At 50.2% G+C, this 16,073-nt stretch overlaps 2 protein-coding genes and 1 long non-coding RNA gene across 4 annotated transcripts in view; 2 read left to right on the plus strand and 1 right to left on the minus strand.

Moving 5' to 3' along the window:
- Window positions 1–3,015, plus strand: part of LOC108302483 — a 16,512-nt gene extending 13,497 nt beyond the window's left edge. Inside the window, exon 3 of the long non-coding RNA XR_001824362.2 lies at window positions 2,775–3,015. This is a non-coding gene — a long non-coding RNA (uncharacterized LOC108302483). The remainder of the gene's footprint in view (window positions 1–2,774) is intronic.
- Window positions 3,016–7,723: 4,708 nt separating this feature from the next.
- Window positions 7,724–9,625, minus strand: LOC108301532. The gene is made up of 4 exons (XM_017524662.2): window positions 9,617–9,625; window positions 9,354–9,582; window positions 8,796–8,919; window positions 7,724–8,172 (listed from the first exon to the last, which is right to left on the minus strand). The coding sequence occupies exons 1-4, from the start codon at window positions 9,623–9,625 to the stop codon at window positions 7,941–7,943; spliced, it is 594 nt and encodes a 197-aa protein (XP_017380151.1). The 3' UTR covers window positions 7,724–7,940.
- Window positions 8,353–14,774, plus strand: MYCN (MYCN proto-oncogene, bHLH transcription factor). 2 transcript variants are annotated; one of them, XM_037737441.1, is made up of 3 exons: window positions 8,353–8,875; window positions 9,769–10,675; window positions 13,246–14,774. In XM_037737441.1, the coding sequence occupies exons 2-3, from the start codon at window positions 9,886–9,888 to the stop codon at window positions 13,851–13,853; spliced, it is 1,398 nt and encodes a 465-aa protein (XP_037593369.1). In that variant the 5' UTR covers window positions 8,353–8,875; window positions 9,769–9,885; the 3' UTR covers window positions 13,854–14,774. The 2 variants fall into 2 exon arrangements, with proteins under 2 accessions (XP_037593369.1, XP_017381582.1); XM_017526093.2 differs by having other exon boundaries at window positions 8,353–8,566.
- The last annotated feature ends 1,299 nt before the right edge of the window (window positions 14,775–16,073 follow it).

Below are 16,073 nucleotides of genomic sequence, written 5' to 3' on the forward strand. Positions count from 1 at the left end.
AAAAAAAAAAAAAAAAGATTAATAGAGATTTGGGGCAGGGGATGAGTAGGGTTAGGGGAAGGGAGGACGAGATTCCTTCCAGGACAGTCTCCAGCTGAACATAGAGGAAAGAATTTGAATAAGCAGAAACAAAAGGAAAAGACTTTCTAGGTCAGAAGTAGCAGCTTCTGGAAATAAGCAGATAGAATCACTGATATTTATCAGTGATTGTTAGCTGAGTCCAAGGAAGCTGAAAGGGGCAGCAGGCAGATTCTAACAATTTCATTCAGATATTGAGGTGACCAGGGCCATCCGTGGGGCTGCAGGAATGTATCCAGCATTACAGGAAAATGAAATTAGCAAGAATCTATGGGTGAGATCAGTCATCTACCAAGTAATCACCTGAGAAGATATGAAAACTGCAGCACAGCTGGAGGTGAGCTGGACACACCCAAAGCACGTTATTGTATCTGGAAAGTAATCCCAGAAAAAGGAGACCCCTCTCCTTGGTAAAGACCCTGCCTGTTACAAGGGGCACAGCCAAAGGGACTCAAAAGCCAGATCTGGCATCAGAATTCATTGTACACCTTACATGTTCCTACTAAGATGAGGATTCCCTAATTGTGAGCCATTTCGGTGCACTGACAGTTTCAAGTTTGAGGTTCACAAGGGAAACCTATTTTCCCCCAAACTCCATTCCTGCAGAGCCTGACCCTGAGCAGCTGCCTCCAGGGACACTTTTCCTATTTTGACTTTTAGCATAAGGAAACTAAGGGAAATGAGAATTCCAACTCCACACCAACACTATCACCGTCCATTCCCCGTCTCTCTTCACGGTTTGCAGTGCGTTTTGATTCACTCTATCTTATATGTCATGCACGAAGCTGGAGGGAAGGCTTCACAGTGGAGGGGATCTTTGAGCTGCCTCCAAGGATACAAAATTCGTCTGTGAGGGCAGTCCAGGGTCTGCTGGACACTTCCATTTTCTAAATCAGTAATCAAATCACTGGCATGAAATGAGGATAATTTTTATTTTAAACCTAATTATGCCATTACAAACAAAATTTCCCACATCCATAACTCTCTCAATGGTGGGTCTGAAACTCTCCTCCAGCCTCAGATGTCAAAAACTGTGCACTTTGCCTTGGGCACATCCAACATCATATACGTTAAATGGCTTTGATGGGCTTGATTCTAATCTTAATTAAAGCAGTGCCCGTTTTCCTCCATCTTGGTCTCTTTGAACCCACTCTCAGCTGACTCAGTTCAGTAGCAGTTTGGTGGGAAAAAAATGCCAATCAGCCTGGGAAAAAAAGGAGAAGTTTGGGGGTGACTTTAGGCTTCACAAAAGGGTCCCGTACATTGCTTGAAACAATTAACTTTACTGAGGAGTAATAAAATTATTTTTGAAAAATAACAGAAATAAAGAAATTAAATTTGCTCAAAACCCCACTGTTTAAAAAAAAAAAAAAGTTATAGGCCAGGCTCAGTGGCTCATGCTGTAATCCTAGCATGAGCTTGGCCTTTGGGAGGCCAAGGCAGGGGGATCACTTGAGGTCAGGAGTTTGAAACCAGCCTGGCCAACATGGTGAAACCCGTCTCTACTAAAAATACAAAAATTCGCCTGGTGTGGTGGTATGTGCTTGTAATCCCAGCTACCTGAGAGGCCGAGGCAGGAGAATCACTTGAACCCGGGAGGTGGAGGCTGCAGTGAGCTGAGACGGTGCCACTGCACTCCAGCCTGGGCTCTAAAGCAAGTGTCAGGCACTTGTAATCCCAGCTACTCGGGAGGCTGTGGCACAAGAATCACTTGAACCAAAGAGGCAGAGGTTGCAGTGAGTCAAGATCACGCCACTGCACTCCAGGCTGGATGACAGAGTGAAGCTCCGTCTCAAAAATAAATAAATAAATAAATAAATAAATAAATAAAAAGGTATATCAACAGGAAAGTCTCTCCCGCCACCTGACTGATTCTCTTCTTCGAAGTAAAGCACTGTTAACAATTTGGGGGCCGGTTGCAAGGGCTCATGCCTGTAACCCCAGCACTTTGGGAGGCCGGGGCAGGTGGATCACAAGGTCACTAGATGGAGACCATCCTGGCCAAAATGGTGAAACCCCGTCTCTACTAAAAATACAAAAATTAGCTGGGCATGGTGGTGCGTGCCTGTAATCCTAGCTACTTGGGAGGCTGAGGCAGGAGAATTGCTTGAACCAGGGAGTCAAAGGTTGCAGTGAGCCAAGATCTCACCACTGCACTCTGGCCTGGTGACAGAGCAAGACTGCAAGACTTGGTGTCAGGGGAAAAAAAAAAAACAACAACAATTTGGTGCGCGTTTTTCTCAATTTGTTACTGGGTTGATGCTGACATATCTAAGTACTTACATATCCAAAATACCAGATAGATTGACCAAGACCTTGCTTATTTTCCTTCACCCTCGTGAACATTTCCCAAGTGTGTAACTTTTGATCTAACACACGTGTATGTTATTCCACTGCATGGATATCTTTTTTTAATATAATTTTTTTTTATATAAAGATGGGATTTCACCATGTTGGTCAGGCTGGTCTTGAACTCCCGACCTCAGGTGATCTGCCCACCTTGGCCTCCAAAGTGCTTGGATTAAGGTGTGAGCCACCGCTCCCGGCCTCGGATATCTTACATACTATTCTCCGGTTTAATTTGTTTTTGTTGTGGATATTTAGACTGCTTACAATATTTTTGTTATTGAAAATGATGCAGCCACACACATTCCTGTTTGTATGCTTTTATGTGTTTGTCTTATTACTTCTCGTAGGATGGATTCTCAAGAGTGGAATTGCTTTTCCTCTTGAGGCTGACACAGCAACAGTGTATCTGAGGCCCCTGCCCCGCCCCCAGGCTGGCCAGTATTTTGGGCCAATCTGCTAGACCCAAAAATGGTAATCTCATTGAGATCTAATTTGCAAGCCCCTGAGTCCTGGTGAAGTTGAGCATCTTTTCATATGTTTATTAACAATTTGCATTTCTTATTCAGTAAATTACCTACTCATATCTTACAGTCATATTTCTACCTGGCTGTTTTTTCTATTCAATTTGTAGGAGCTCTTTGTATACCTGGGATATAATCTTTGGCTCATATATATGGCAATTATTTTCTATTACTGCTGTCATGTTTTTTTTTTATTTGTTTGTTTGTTTGTTTGTTTGTTTTTGAGATGGAGTTTCACTCATGTTACCCAGGCTGGAGTGCAATGGCGCGATCTCGGCTCACCGCAACCTCCGCCTCCTGGGTTCAGGCAATTCTCCTGCCTCAGCCTCCTGAGTAGCTGGGATTACAGGCACGCACCACCATGCCCAGCTGATTTTTTGTATTTTTAGTAGAGACGGGGTTTCACCATGTTGACCAGGATGGTCTCGATCTCTTGACCTTGTGATCCACCCGCCTCGGCCTCCCAAAGTGCTGGGATTACAGGCTTGAGCCACCGCGCCCGGCCTGTCATGTTTTTATGGTAGTAAAATTCTTACATCCAGCACTCCCACACCCCACTTCTTTTTTTTTCTGTATTTGGGTTAGGCAGAGAGAGCTAGCTTTACTGTTTTCTGAAAGAAAAGTCAATCCATCCCGGGAATTTTAAAATTATGTAATCAGTAAGCATATATGCATTTTGAGGGAGAAGGGTGTGAAGATCCTAGGAGAAACTGCTGTGTCCCTGAAGATAGATGTGGTAGATTTTTTTTTTTTTTTTTTTTTTTTGAGACAAGATCTTACTCTGTCACTCAGAATGGAGTGCAGTGGCGTGATGACGGCTCACTGCAGCCTTGATCTCCCTGGGGTCAGGTGATCTTCCTGCCTCAGCCTCCCGAGTACCTGGGACGAAAGGCACGCACGACCACGCCCAGCTAATTTTTATATTTTTTTGTAGAGACAGGGTTTCACCATGTTGCCCAGTCTGGTCTCAAACTGCTAGGCTCAAGCCATCTGCCCTCCTCAGACTCTTGAAGTGCCGGGATTACAGGCATGAGCCACCATGTCTGGCCAACACAGCAGGTCTTTAATTCACAATCTAGAAAAACCATCTAGAGGTTGTTGCTCAATGTCTTTATGTGTGTGTTGTTTCGTTTTGTGTGTGTGTGTGTGTGTGTGTGTGTCTTAGTACAGGGGAGATTCGTAAATGAAAATATTATCCTCCCTCAAAAATCACCTTAATTATAAACCAAACCCATTATATCTAACTCTATCCTATCAGTTGGTCATTAGATTGAGGCATCCACTTCAGATGTGGGCCTCCCTCCCTGGTCCACAGTGAGCTCCTTGAGGCTGTGCCTTAACTTACCTCTGTTCCGAACCTACCCAGGGGCTCAGACACAGTAGATGGGTACTTGTCTCAGTCCATTTTGTGTTGCTATAATGTAACAGCACAGACTGGATAATTTATAAAGAAAAGGAATGTATTTCTCATGTTTCTGGAGGCTGAGAAGTCCAATATCAAGGTGCCAGCAACTGCTGAGGGCCTTCATGGTGTACCATGCCCTGGTAGGAAAAAGGAAGAGAGAGCAAAAGATCAAACTCCCAGCCTCAAGCCCTTTTATAATTGGCATTAATCCATTCACAAGAGTGGAGCCCTCATGACCTAAACACCTCCCGTTAGGCCCTGAGACAGGAATAATACAAGGTGGCTGCAGAAGAACAGAAAATTCTGGGCAGCAATTACACATGACTAGCAAAAGGAAACTGTTGAAATAGCTGCAGAGGCTATGGGCTGATAAGACCCTGAAAAACTGAGTGTGGACCATGTCGGCTAAGACCCACTAAACCCAACATGGCATTCGATTTGACCTAGGTTTCCCCTAAGACCTCACCGTATACTCATTAACATACTAAATCACATGCCTCACCAGCATTATGACAGTTCAGAGAACATCCATATTTGGTGTAAACATAGGTGGTATCACAGTTCTAAGAAATCTCCACTTTTTTTCTTTTTTTTTTTTTTTTGAGACGGAGTTTCGATCTTGTTACCCAGGCTGGAGTGCAATGGCGCAATCTCGGCTCACCGAAAACTCCACCTCCTGGGTTCAGGCAATTCTCCTGCCTCAGCCTCCCAAGTAGCTGGGATTACAGGCACGCGCCACCATGCCCAGCTAATTTTTTGTATTTTTAGTAGAGACGGGGTTTCACCATGTTAACCAGGATGGTCTTGATCTCTTGACCTCGTGATCCACCCGCCTCGACCTCTCAAAGTGCTGGGATTACAGGCGTGAGCCACCGCTCCTGGCATATCCACTTTTTTTCTAAGAATGATCGTGAATATCCTGCCTCTTGGTTAAAGAAACCCATAAAGGTAGCAGCCCCAACCCCCAATGTCTTGAATAGACCTGCATTCCCTTTTCTTGAGTGTGTACTTTTCCCTTTGCAATACATCCTACTTTCACTATTTTCCAACTGGTCTTTGAATTCATTCTCTTGACGCTGTCAAGAGCCTAGACACTGATTGGGGTCTAGATCTCACTGGCATTTGATTCGCTAGGACCTAGATCCCTTCCAACATGGTTGCACTGGGGATTACATTTCCAACATGTGTTTTTTTGGGGGGGACACATTCAAACCACAGCAGTACTGAACAAAACCTTGGCTTTGAAGCCATCTGAAGATTTGTTTTGTGGGTGTTCACGTAGCTGAAGCATTTCAACACTTTTAAGAGGGATTTTCAGGCTTCCCTACAAACAGACTAAGAATCAGCATTAGCACTTTTTCTCCACGTACAGAGTCTTTTTCTACTTACAAATGAAGGTAACCAATAAATATCTGTTGAATTTTATCATTCTGTTAACCTTCAGATTCAGACTTGTCAGTAATTACTGGCTTGCATTAAAAGCAGGAGATTGGAAATTGAGGTCCAGGAAGTATAAATGATTTGCTCAAAGGCATGTAGGGTAACCAGGTCTCCTGTCCTTCTGTCCCCTTTTTCTGCTACACCTTGTCCCTTGACAAAGGGTGAATGGCCTGGTGATGGTCGTTCATCTGATGAGAAAGGACAAGGGTAAGACTTTGAATCAGAGCAACTGGACCTCTCCTGGCCTATTTTCACAGTGCTGGCATGGAAGATCTGGGCACCTTGGTAGGACTCATTCAGTGATCTGGAACAATTATCACAAGTACTTACTACATACAGGTATGCTGCTGTGCTCCAAGGATCCCCTCCGGAGTAAAACTGACCCAGGTCACAGGTTAGCGAGGGAGACTGAGCCTGTCTTCCAGAGTGTCACGGAAGTGGGCACTGAGCAGATATTCCAGGCACAGATAATGACAAATGGAGGTGAGTGCTCGGCAGGAAAGGACAGAATGCCAGGCGAGAATTCAGCAGGAGGGCTCGGTGGCAATTAGGGGGCTAGGGGAAAACACTAGTGGGGCTGTAAAAGGCCTTTGCAAAGGTAAAGCCTTTTACATTTGTGAAGGAAATAACAATGATAAAGGTGCCTGGAGGGACAGCTCATCCGCATTCAGGGGCTGCTTAGAACTCGGAATCTGTCTTTCTCCCTATAGCTCCATGGGCATCCAGGGTCAGGGCTGGGAAGGCCTTCACAAATGCTAATCCGTGAGCATTTTATGGGCTGCCCCCTGACCAGAAGCATCCTCCACCTTAACTAGATCCAATGGTGAGTCCTAGTGATGGGGGGGATGGGGAATGGCATTTCCAGTTTGGAGAAAAAAGTGGGGGAAGGTGGAGAAGCTTTCCCACCCCAATCCCCAATCCCCTGCCTCCAAACAAGCCTAAGGAATGTTTTTCAAGGCAAAATCCCACCTCACTGTGTATTTGGTTGTGAAGGGGGCGGTCCAAGAGATCAGGGTTGTTCTTGGAGAGTTTGGAGGGTAGGGGCAATAATGTCTGACACCCCCCCTCACCCCGCAAACAAATGCACCTGTAAGAAAGCTAGGCCAGAGTGACGCCAAGATTTGATGGTAGCGGGAAGGGAGGGGCCGATGATGCTGCTGGACAGAGGGGTGTTAATTTCACCGGGAAGAATACCATGTTGTGGTCATTACCATCATAATAGCTGACACAACTAGTATGGGCGGGAGACTTCCCCGGTTCAAGCGAGTCTCCTGCCTCAGCCTCTCGAGTAGCTGGGATTACAGGCATGCGCCACCACCCCCGGGTAAAATTTTGTATTTTCAGTAGAGACGGGGTTTCTCCATGTTGGTCAAGTTGGTCTTGAACTCCCAACCTCAGGTGATCCTCCCGCCTCGGCCTCCCAAAGTGCTAGGATTACAGGCGTGAGCCACCTCTCCCTGCTGGGCTGGAGACTAAGAGCTTTCTCAGGTAACCGCCACTACGAACTCCATTTCACAATTGAAGAAACTGAGGCACAAAGAAACGATGTCGTTACGGCAGCTTTCCTTTTTTCCCCCCAACAATCTGGAATCAAGTTTTTTAAACCGAGGTTGGGTCCAGGAGGTGGGGACAGCAGTTCCATCTCTGTAAATCGGATCCGCCTGCCCATAACTGGGGAGGGTGGCTTTGAAAAGGTTAACTTGTGAACCCAGGCAACGGTGGCAGGGGACGTACTCCCATTCCCCCTCGGAAGCGGAGCCAGGCCGCCGCCCTCTCCGCCGTGGTGAGGACGCGTGGCCAGTCCCGCGGGGACGGCGGGAGACTTGCGGGGTGGAGCGGAGGTCCGTGGCAAGGCCTGGCAGCTCCGCTTTCTGCTCCGTCTCCGCGAGGTGTCGCCTTCGGCCGAAGAAACCACAGCGGCGCCACCCTCGTAGCTCGCACTTATTTATTTATTTTCAAACAAGGGGGGCGCCCCTCTCCTTTCAATCTGAAACTAGAAACATCCAGAGGTCTCGTTCCTAAGGGGGCGCGTCCTCTCCCTGCTATTTTGCACCTTCGGACGAGCCTTCTTTCGGAATTACACGGGAGCGACCTCTCTGCAAGGCCTTGCTCAGCGTTGGCCTAGCGCTCAGCTGCACAACCCGCAGTCAAAGCGGGGGCGGGGTGAGAACATCGGTCTCCCCTCCCCAACACACACCCCCGGAGCCCTCCGTATTTTTTTTTTCTTTTAATGACAAGCAATTGCCAGGCCTGCAGGGTGGGTGCTGCATTGCACCGCTCGGCGCGCAGCTGGTTCTCAGAGTGCAGCCGGTGCAAGCCCGGGGGTCCAAAAGGGCGGGAGGAGCACACCCCGGGCTTCCCAGCTTTGCAGCCTGCTCTCTCTGCAAAGAAAAGCAAGTGGCTTTTGGCGCGAAAGCCTTGGCGCCTCCCCTGATTTTTATGGAAATCAGGAGGGCGGGGTAAAGCCGCTTTCCTCTCCTTTCTCCCTCCCCCTTGTCTGCGCCACAGCCCCCTTCTCTCCCCGCCCCCCGGGTGTGTCAGATTTTTCAGTTAATAATATCCCCCGAGCTTCAAAGCGCAGGCAGTGACAGTCATCTGTCTGGACGCGCTGGGTGGATGCGGGGGGCTCCTGGGAACTGTGTTGGAGCCGAGCAAGCGCTAGCCAGGCGCAAGCGCGCACAGACTGTAGCCACCCGAGGACACCCCCGCCCCCCCGGCCCACCCGGAGACACCCGCGCAGAATCGCCTCCGGATCCCCTGCAGTAGGCGGGAGGTAAGAAGCAGGGCTTGCAAACCGCCCGGCGCCCAGGGAGCGACGAGCGCTGGGGCAAGGCAAGCCCTGGACGGGATCGCGACGTGCGCACCGGGCGCCCGAATATGCCCGGGGGACTGTTTCTGCTTCCGAAACAAAACCATCTCTGGGTTTCCCCAGAAAAGCCAGTTCCAGCCCGGAAGGCATCCTGGTTAGAGGAGACCCGCCCTAATCCTTTTGCAGCCCTTACCGGGGGGAGTAATGGCTTCTGCGAAAAGAAATTCCCCCTGCTCTAGAAGATCTGTCTGTGTTTGAGCTGTCGGAGAGCCGGTGCGTCCCCACCCCAGGCTGGGGTTCTTCTCTAAGGGGTGCCCCTGGAGGAAGAAAGGGGGTGTTAGTGGGGGCGAGGCAGCCGCGGTGGTAATCTGGGTCACGGCTGCTCCAGCTCGGAGGAGAGGCGGTTCTCCAGGCGACCCACCCCGCGCGGGCGCCCCTGCACCATTCCCAGGAACAGGGGCTTAGCCTCCCCCACCCTGGAAGAGGACGTTGTTGGGGGTTTGGAAGAGCGGGGGTGGGTTTAGAGAGGTTCCAAATAATCTATTGGCAGGAGTATTCCTGCAGCGGGTGAATGCCGAGGGGCGTTTGCTCAAATTTGGGGAGGAGAAGGATTTGTGGATATTGGGTGTCTGTTGTTGGTCTCTGTCTAGAGAAAGGCTTTTCTTCATTTGCAAAGTTTCCTAAATCCCCTGCTATGATTTGCACTCCCGAGGTTGCATTTTTACAAAGGGGTAGAAGGTACTCCAAATACCATACCCAGTAGCTAGGTCGGAGAGCTCGGGGCTTCCTCGGAGCAGCGGGTCCGACACCGCTGCGAGTGGGGTTGCCTGCGTGCTGGTGAGAACTAGAATTCTGCAGCCCGGAGCAGCCCCCTCCCCCAGGCAGCGCCTGTGTGAATGAAATGGCAGTTTCCAAAGTTGCGGAGCCACGCCACCACCCCCTGCATCTGCATGCCCCCTCCCACCCCCTGTCGTAGACAGCTTGTACACAAAAGGAGGGAGGGAGGGAGAGAGCCAGAGGCATAACTTCCTCCACCTTCAGGAGCAGTGGACAGAGTGGGGGGCTTGGAGGGGAGACTGGGGAGCAGGGTTAGAGGGGGCGCCCGTCGCCTATCCCCTCGGTCTGCCCCGTTTGCCCACCCTCTCTGGTGTGTCTGTCGGTTGCAGTGTTGGAGGTCGGCGCCGGCCCCCGCCTTCCGCGCCCCCCACGGGAAGGAAGCACCCCCGGTATTAAAGCGAGCGGGGCGGAAAGAAGCTCTCAGTCGCCGGCCGGGAGGCGAGCCGATGCCGAGCTGCTCCGCGTCCACCATGCCGGGTATGATCTGCAAGAACCCAGACCTCGAGTTTGACTCGCTGCAGCCTTGCTTCTACCCGGACGAAGATGACTTCTACTTCGGCGGCCCCGACTCGACCCCCCCGGGGGAGGACATCTGGAAGAAGTTTGAGCTGCTGCCCACGCCCCCGCTGTCGCCCAGCCGTGGCTTCGCGGAGCACAGCCCCGAGCCCCCGAGCTGGGTCACGGAGATGCTGTTCGAGAACGAGCTGTGGGGCAGCCCGGCCGAGGAGGACGCGTTCGGCCTGGGGGGCCTGGGCGGCCTCACCCCCAACCCGGTCATCCTCCAGGACTGCATGTGGAGCGGCTTCTCTGCCCGCGAGAAGCTGGAGCGCGCCGTGAGCGAGAAGCTGCAGCACGGCCGCGGGCCGCCGGCCGCGGGCTCCACCGCGCAGTCCCCGGGAGCGGGCGCCGCCAGCCCTGCGGGTCGCGGGCACGGCGGGGCTGCGGGAGCCGGGCGCGCCGGGGCCGCCCTGCCCGCCGAGCTCGCCCACCCGGCCGCCGAGTGCGTGGATCCCGCCGTGGTCTTCCCCTTCCCCGTGAACAAGCGCGAGCCGGCGCCCGTGCCCGCAGCCCCGGCCGGTGCCCCGGCGGCTGGCGCTACGGTCGCCTCGGGGGCGGGTGTCGCCGCCCCAGCAGGGGCCACCGGGGTCGCCCCTCTGCGCCCAGGCGGCCGCCAGACCAGCAGCGGCGACCACAAGGCCCTCAGCACCTCCGGAGAGGACACCCTGAGCGATTCAGGTAAAGACCCAACTCGGGTCCGGCTGCCTCCCTGGCGCCCTGGACCCCGGGTCGCGTCCCCTTTGTTAGTGCTCTTATGCCTTGTTCTGGGGAGGGTTTTGGAGGCAGTGCTGGGGGCAGAGGGGTCCTGTTTCCTCCACGTCTCTCCTCGGGGCAAAGAGGAGGGGCTGAGAGAAGGCCGCTGCAAAGGGGGTGCTCGCCAATTCTCGCCTTCGCTCCAGTTCCCTCCACCCTCTCCTGGGGAGCCCTCCTCTAGGCCATCACGGGCTCTCACTGCGTACCCACCTTCCTTTTGCAGCGCAGTCTGAGGAATAAAATTAGGGAAAGTTGGCTGCTAACCCGGATGGAGGTTTAGGGGGCTGCTGGGTGCCTTGCCTGGACAGAAACCTGTTAGCGCAGGGGTGAAGGGGACTCTCCGGCCCAGGTCAGGGGAGGGGAAAGACATCCCGAGAAGAATCACGGGCTGTGCAAAGCCCTATTTAAGGCGCAGGAACTTACAGGAGGGTTGCACAGATGGCTAGAGGCGGTTTTCTTTTTCTTTTTTTTTTTCGACTGTCGGTACCCTTCCCTTCCCCCACGCTCGGTGGGTGGTGGGCTCTTTGCTCCTGGTGCGTGACCAGCAGGCGGCGATGTGCGAGGCCAGCAGGCGGGCCGGGATCTGAAAGGCTGGAGGTGGTGGGGGCACCTCCCTCCCTCGTTCAGCAGCTGGCTGCAAGTGCAGCAGCAGTTGTGTACATTCTCAAGGGGCCTTCTCTTTCCAGTGTGCAGTGAAAACTGGGTCCAGTTTTGTCTTCCAGCCTGAATTCCAGGCCTAATTTGAGATGTGAGTTGTATCTGTAACCCAGTGCCCTGGAAGGTGAGGGCAGGCACTCAGCAGCCTCTGCAGGGACGGTGGCACCCTGGGAGGACTTACTGATGAGTTCTATTGTGTGAGTTTGCCTGTGTCATAAGCTGAAGGAAAGGGTTAAAACTTTGCCTGGGGGTCTGGACGGAAAGAGCTCTACCCAAAGAGTGGGCCTTGTCTTTGGATCGGGGAGCTGCAGCCCCCATCCCCAACTCCACCCCTCCCCCTGGACTTTGAAAAGCAGTGTTTTCAGAAAGCAGGTGGATAACAAGCCTCAATTTCCTTGTGGGCTGAGAGATCTTTGGGGCTCCTGGAAGAAAACTTGGTGATAAGCCTCCAGTTTGCAGCGGCTCTGTCCCTTTAATGTCTGTGCCTTGACAGCTTTCGGTGAGGAAGCACTTCCTTCCAACAGCTGTCTTCTTGGCAGAAAACCAAAACACTGGCTTAAAGGGACCCACAGACTGGAACAGCCTCACATTTCGGCTTTAGAACAAATCCCACAATTGTTCAGCTTTCCGGTCCCCTTCAGATCAAGCAGAAGATGTGTTTTGATTTTCATGCTTGTATTTTAAACAATAATTTTCTACCCCAGCCGAGTAGTCAATGAGGAGAGAGGGGGAACATGCACTCATGATGCGACACGTTTTCGTTGTTGCTGTTATTACTGGTGACTTTGAGGAGAGCTGCTCCCGTTTGGGGGTTTATACCAACTGTGGATTATGGCTTTGGAGTTAAGATTTGATCTTTGTTAAGTGAAAAACTGCATACTGTATAAAACGCAGGATTGTAGACGGAAAGTTGTTTTTCTTCAGTTAATTAAATTTTTCTTCAAGTTTGCTTAAGGGCTTAAAATCAAACACAACTATGTGGAAATTGCTAAATGAGGCTCCCAAAATGAGCCTTAAAACTCTTTAAGTGGGGAGCTAGAAATGTAAATAAGGCCACAGGGCAGACTGCTGCTGACGATAAAGCCGCCGTTTACGAAGCATCTGTCTACCAGGCGCAGCTCTGTGCTCAGTCCACGTTATTACCGTCAAGGTGGTATCATCCCCATTCAACAGCTGGGGAAGCCGAGGCTTAGAAAGGCTGAGTAACTTGACCAGGGTCATGCAACTAGTCTGCGATGGAGCCAAGGTTCTGTCTGACCCTAAAGCCCAAGTTTTTTATATTTCTACTACCTGCTAAAGTCTTGAATGGAAATTGAACTCACAAGTCAAGATATGGGGAAGGAAAATATACTTACAGTTATGTATATATAACATATACAATTTCTATTTTTATTTCTATTTTTTTTTGAGACAGAGTTTCGCTCATGTTGCCCAGGCTAGAGTGCAATGGCGCGATCTAGGCTCACTGTACATCCGCCTTCTGGGTTCAAGCAATTCTCCTTCAGCCTCCTGTGTAGCTGGGATTGCAAACATGGCGTCACCAGGCCCAGCAAATTTTTGTATTTTAGTAGAGGCGGAGTTTTACCTTGTTGGCCAGGCTGGTTTCAAACTCCTGACCTCAGGTGATCTGCTCATCTGGGCCTCCCCAAAGTGCCGAGATTACAGTGTGAGCCACTGTGTGTGTATGTTGAATTTAAAGAGATCTAAAACAAATACATTATTGTCCGCATCTATATTGATGGACCCATAAAAATAGCACACTGTGTATTAGCATGGATATATATGTGAATTTCATTCAAGTGGTTCTCACACAAGAGTAACTCCCATCTTTTTCTCAGATGATGAAGATGATGAAGAGGAAGACGAAGAGGAGGAAATTGACGTGGTCACTGTGGAGAAGCGGCGTTCCTCCTCCAACAACAGCAAGGCTGTCACCACATTCACTATCACCGTGCGTCCCAAGAACGCGGCCCTGGGTCCCGGGAGGGCTCAGTCCAGCGAGCTGATCCTCAAACGATGCCTTCCCATCCACCAGCAGCACAACTATGCGGCCCCGTCACCCTACGTGGAGAGTGAGGATGCACCGCCCCAGAAGAAGATAAAGAGTGAGGTGTCCCCACGTCCACTCAAGAGTGTCATACCCCCAAAGGCTAAGAGCTTGAGCCCCCGAAACTCTGACTCGGAGGACAGTGAGCGTCGCAGGAACCACAACATCCTGGAGCGCCAGCGCCGCAACGACCTCCGGTCCAGCTTTCTCACGCTCAGGGACCACGTGCCGGAGCTGGTAAAGAACGAGAAGGCTGCCAAGGTGGTCATTTTGAAAAAGGCCACCGAGTATGTCCACTCCCTCCAGGCCGAGGAGCACCAGCTCTTGCTGGAAAAGGAAAAATTGCAGGCAAGACAGCAGCAGTTGCTAAAGAAAATTGAACACGCTCGGACTTGCTAGACGCTTCTCAAAACTGGACAGTCACTGCCACTTTGCACATTTTGATTTTTTTTTTAAAAAAACAAACATTGTGTTGACATTAAGAATGTTGGTTTACTTTCAAATCGGTCCCCTGTTGAGTTTGGCTCTGGGTGGGGAGCAGGACCGCCGGTGTGGGGTTCTTCTGGGACCTCGGAGAGCCTGCCTCCCTGAGTGCTGGGTGGCCGTGTGGCCTCCTCCACCTCACCTCCATGACAGTGGTAAAAGTTGGTGACAGTTGGGAGCCTCTGCGGCTGTCGAAGTCACCTTGTGTGTTCCAAGTTTCCAAACAACAGAAAGTCATTCCTTCCTTTTAAAATGGTGCTTAAGTTCCAGCAGATGCCACGTAAGGGGTTTGCCATCCGATAGCCCTGGGGAACATTTCTGTAAATACCATTGACACATCTGCCTTTTGTATACGTCCTGGGTAATGAGAGGTGGCTTTTGCGGCCAGTATTAGACTGGAAGTTCATACCTAAGTACTGTAATAATACCTCAATGTTTGAGGAGCATGTTTTGTATACAAATATATTGTTAATCTCTGTTATGTACTGTACTAATTCTTACACTGCCTGTATACTTTAGTATGACGCTGATACATAACTAAATTTGATACTTATATTTTCGTATGAAAATGAGTTGTGAAAGTTTTGAGTAGATATTACTTTATCACTTTTTGAACTAAGAAACTTTTGTAAAGAAATTTACTATATATATATGCCTTTTTTCCTAGCCTGTTTCTTCCTGTTAATGTATTTGTTCATGTTTGGTGCATAGAACTGGGTAAATGCAAAGTTCTGTGTTTAATTTCTTCAAAATGTATATATTTAGTGCTGCATCTTATAGCACTTTGAAATACCTCATGTTTATGAAAATAAATAGCAATTAAATGATGCAACTCAACCTTTTCCTTAATGGCACTATACTCTGTCCCTTAAAGAGCAACTATAAATAATCCACAGCTTATAGAAGGAATTTGGTTTCCATACATAGCCCTTTTTACACCTGTACAATGCTGGTTGGGGGGATGAGTCATTGTCCCTACTTGAGGTGGAGGGACCTGGGTTTGGGAAAATTAAGGCAATTCTCCAAGGTTACGCAGAACAGAGGATGGTATTAGTGATTATAACGTGCATTATAGCCACAGCACTTGCCAATTTACAGAGCACTTCTGTATATGTTGGTCTCTTAGTGGAATTAAGCTGGAACCTCAGCTCAGTCCCTTTAAAGAAAAGTAAAAGCAGTCACAGGGTTGTTTAACTCACTTGTATTGGGCTTCAGTGATATATGTCCAAATATAGCGCTTTGGCAGACAGTCTTCTAATTTTAAAGTGAGCATAGTTTGCTTCCAATAATTCATTGTTAAAAACCGTTCCTAGGATCTGTGGAGGCTCCAGGCTAAGCATGGTAAGCAGAAGACAGATGGAAATGGGTTCCTCCCTGCGATGAACTCAACCCGATTCACCAAAGTGTAGTTTGTGAAGTGACGGTTACGTAGCCCAGAGCAAGTGCCAGGTGCAGGAGAGACCCTGGGGTCACAGTGGAGGTCCCCTATGGGTGGTGTAGCTCGCTACTTGCCATTCCTATCACAGTAGTGTCGGCTACTTGGGTTCCCCTGTGGAAATGGGATCAACCTTGGAGGCTCCAGAGGACAGAGCAAGACCTACGTGTTAGGGAGGTTTCAGAGAGTTTGTTTACCTGTTGGGACATGACCCTTGCTTGTAAGCAGCTTCTCAGAACTAAAAGTGTACAAATAACATTTCTCTTCTGAGTGTCAGGTTGTACTCGCTTATTTCTCTCGGGTTTCATTCATCTCAGATTTTCAGCTGTGAGCTGGGAAAAAAAGGCCTTTCGCTTCACTGAGAAGAAAACAGCTCCAGAGATGACACAGCTTTGCTTGCCAGGCCACGCGGTTTGTCAGGGACAGGGGTGGGAGACACCGGCCATGCGAGTCCTTGTCTGCTCTTGTCATTTTGTAAAGGCAAGCAGGAGTTTAGAACTCCATCCTCCTAGGCCGGGCGCGGTGGCTCACGCCTGTAATCCCAGCACTTTGGGAGGCCGAGGCGGGTGGATCACGAGGTCAAGTGATCGAGACCATCCTGGTCAACACGGTGAAACCCCGTCTCTACTAAAAATACAAAAAATTAGCTGGGCATGGTGGTGCGCGCCTGTAATCCCAGCTACTCAGGAGGCTGAGGCAGG

Source organism: Cebus imitator, unplaced genomic scaffold (genome assembly GCF_001604975.1).
Source record: "Cebus imitator isolate Cc_AM_T3 unplaced genomic scaffold, Cebus_imitator-1.0 Scaffold1, whole genome shotgun sequence".
Classification (NCBI taxonomy): domain Eukaryota; kingdom Metazoa; phylum Chordata; class Mammalia; order Primates; family Cebidae; genus Cebus; species Cebus imitator.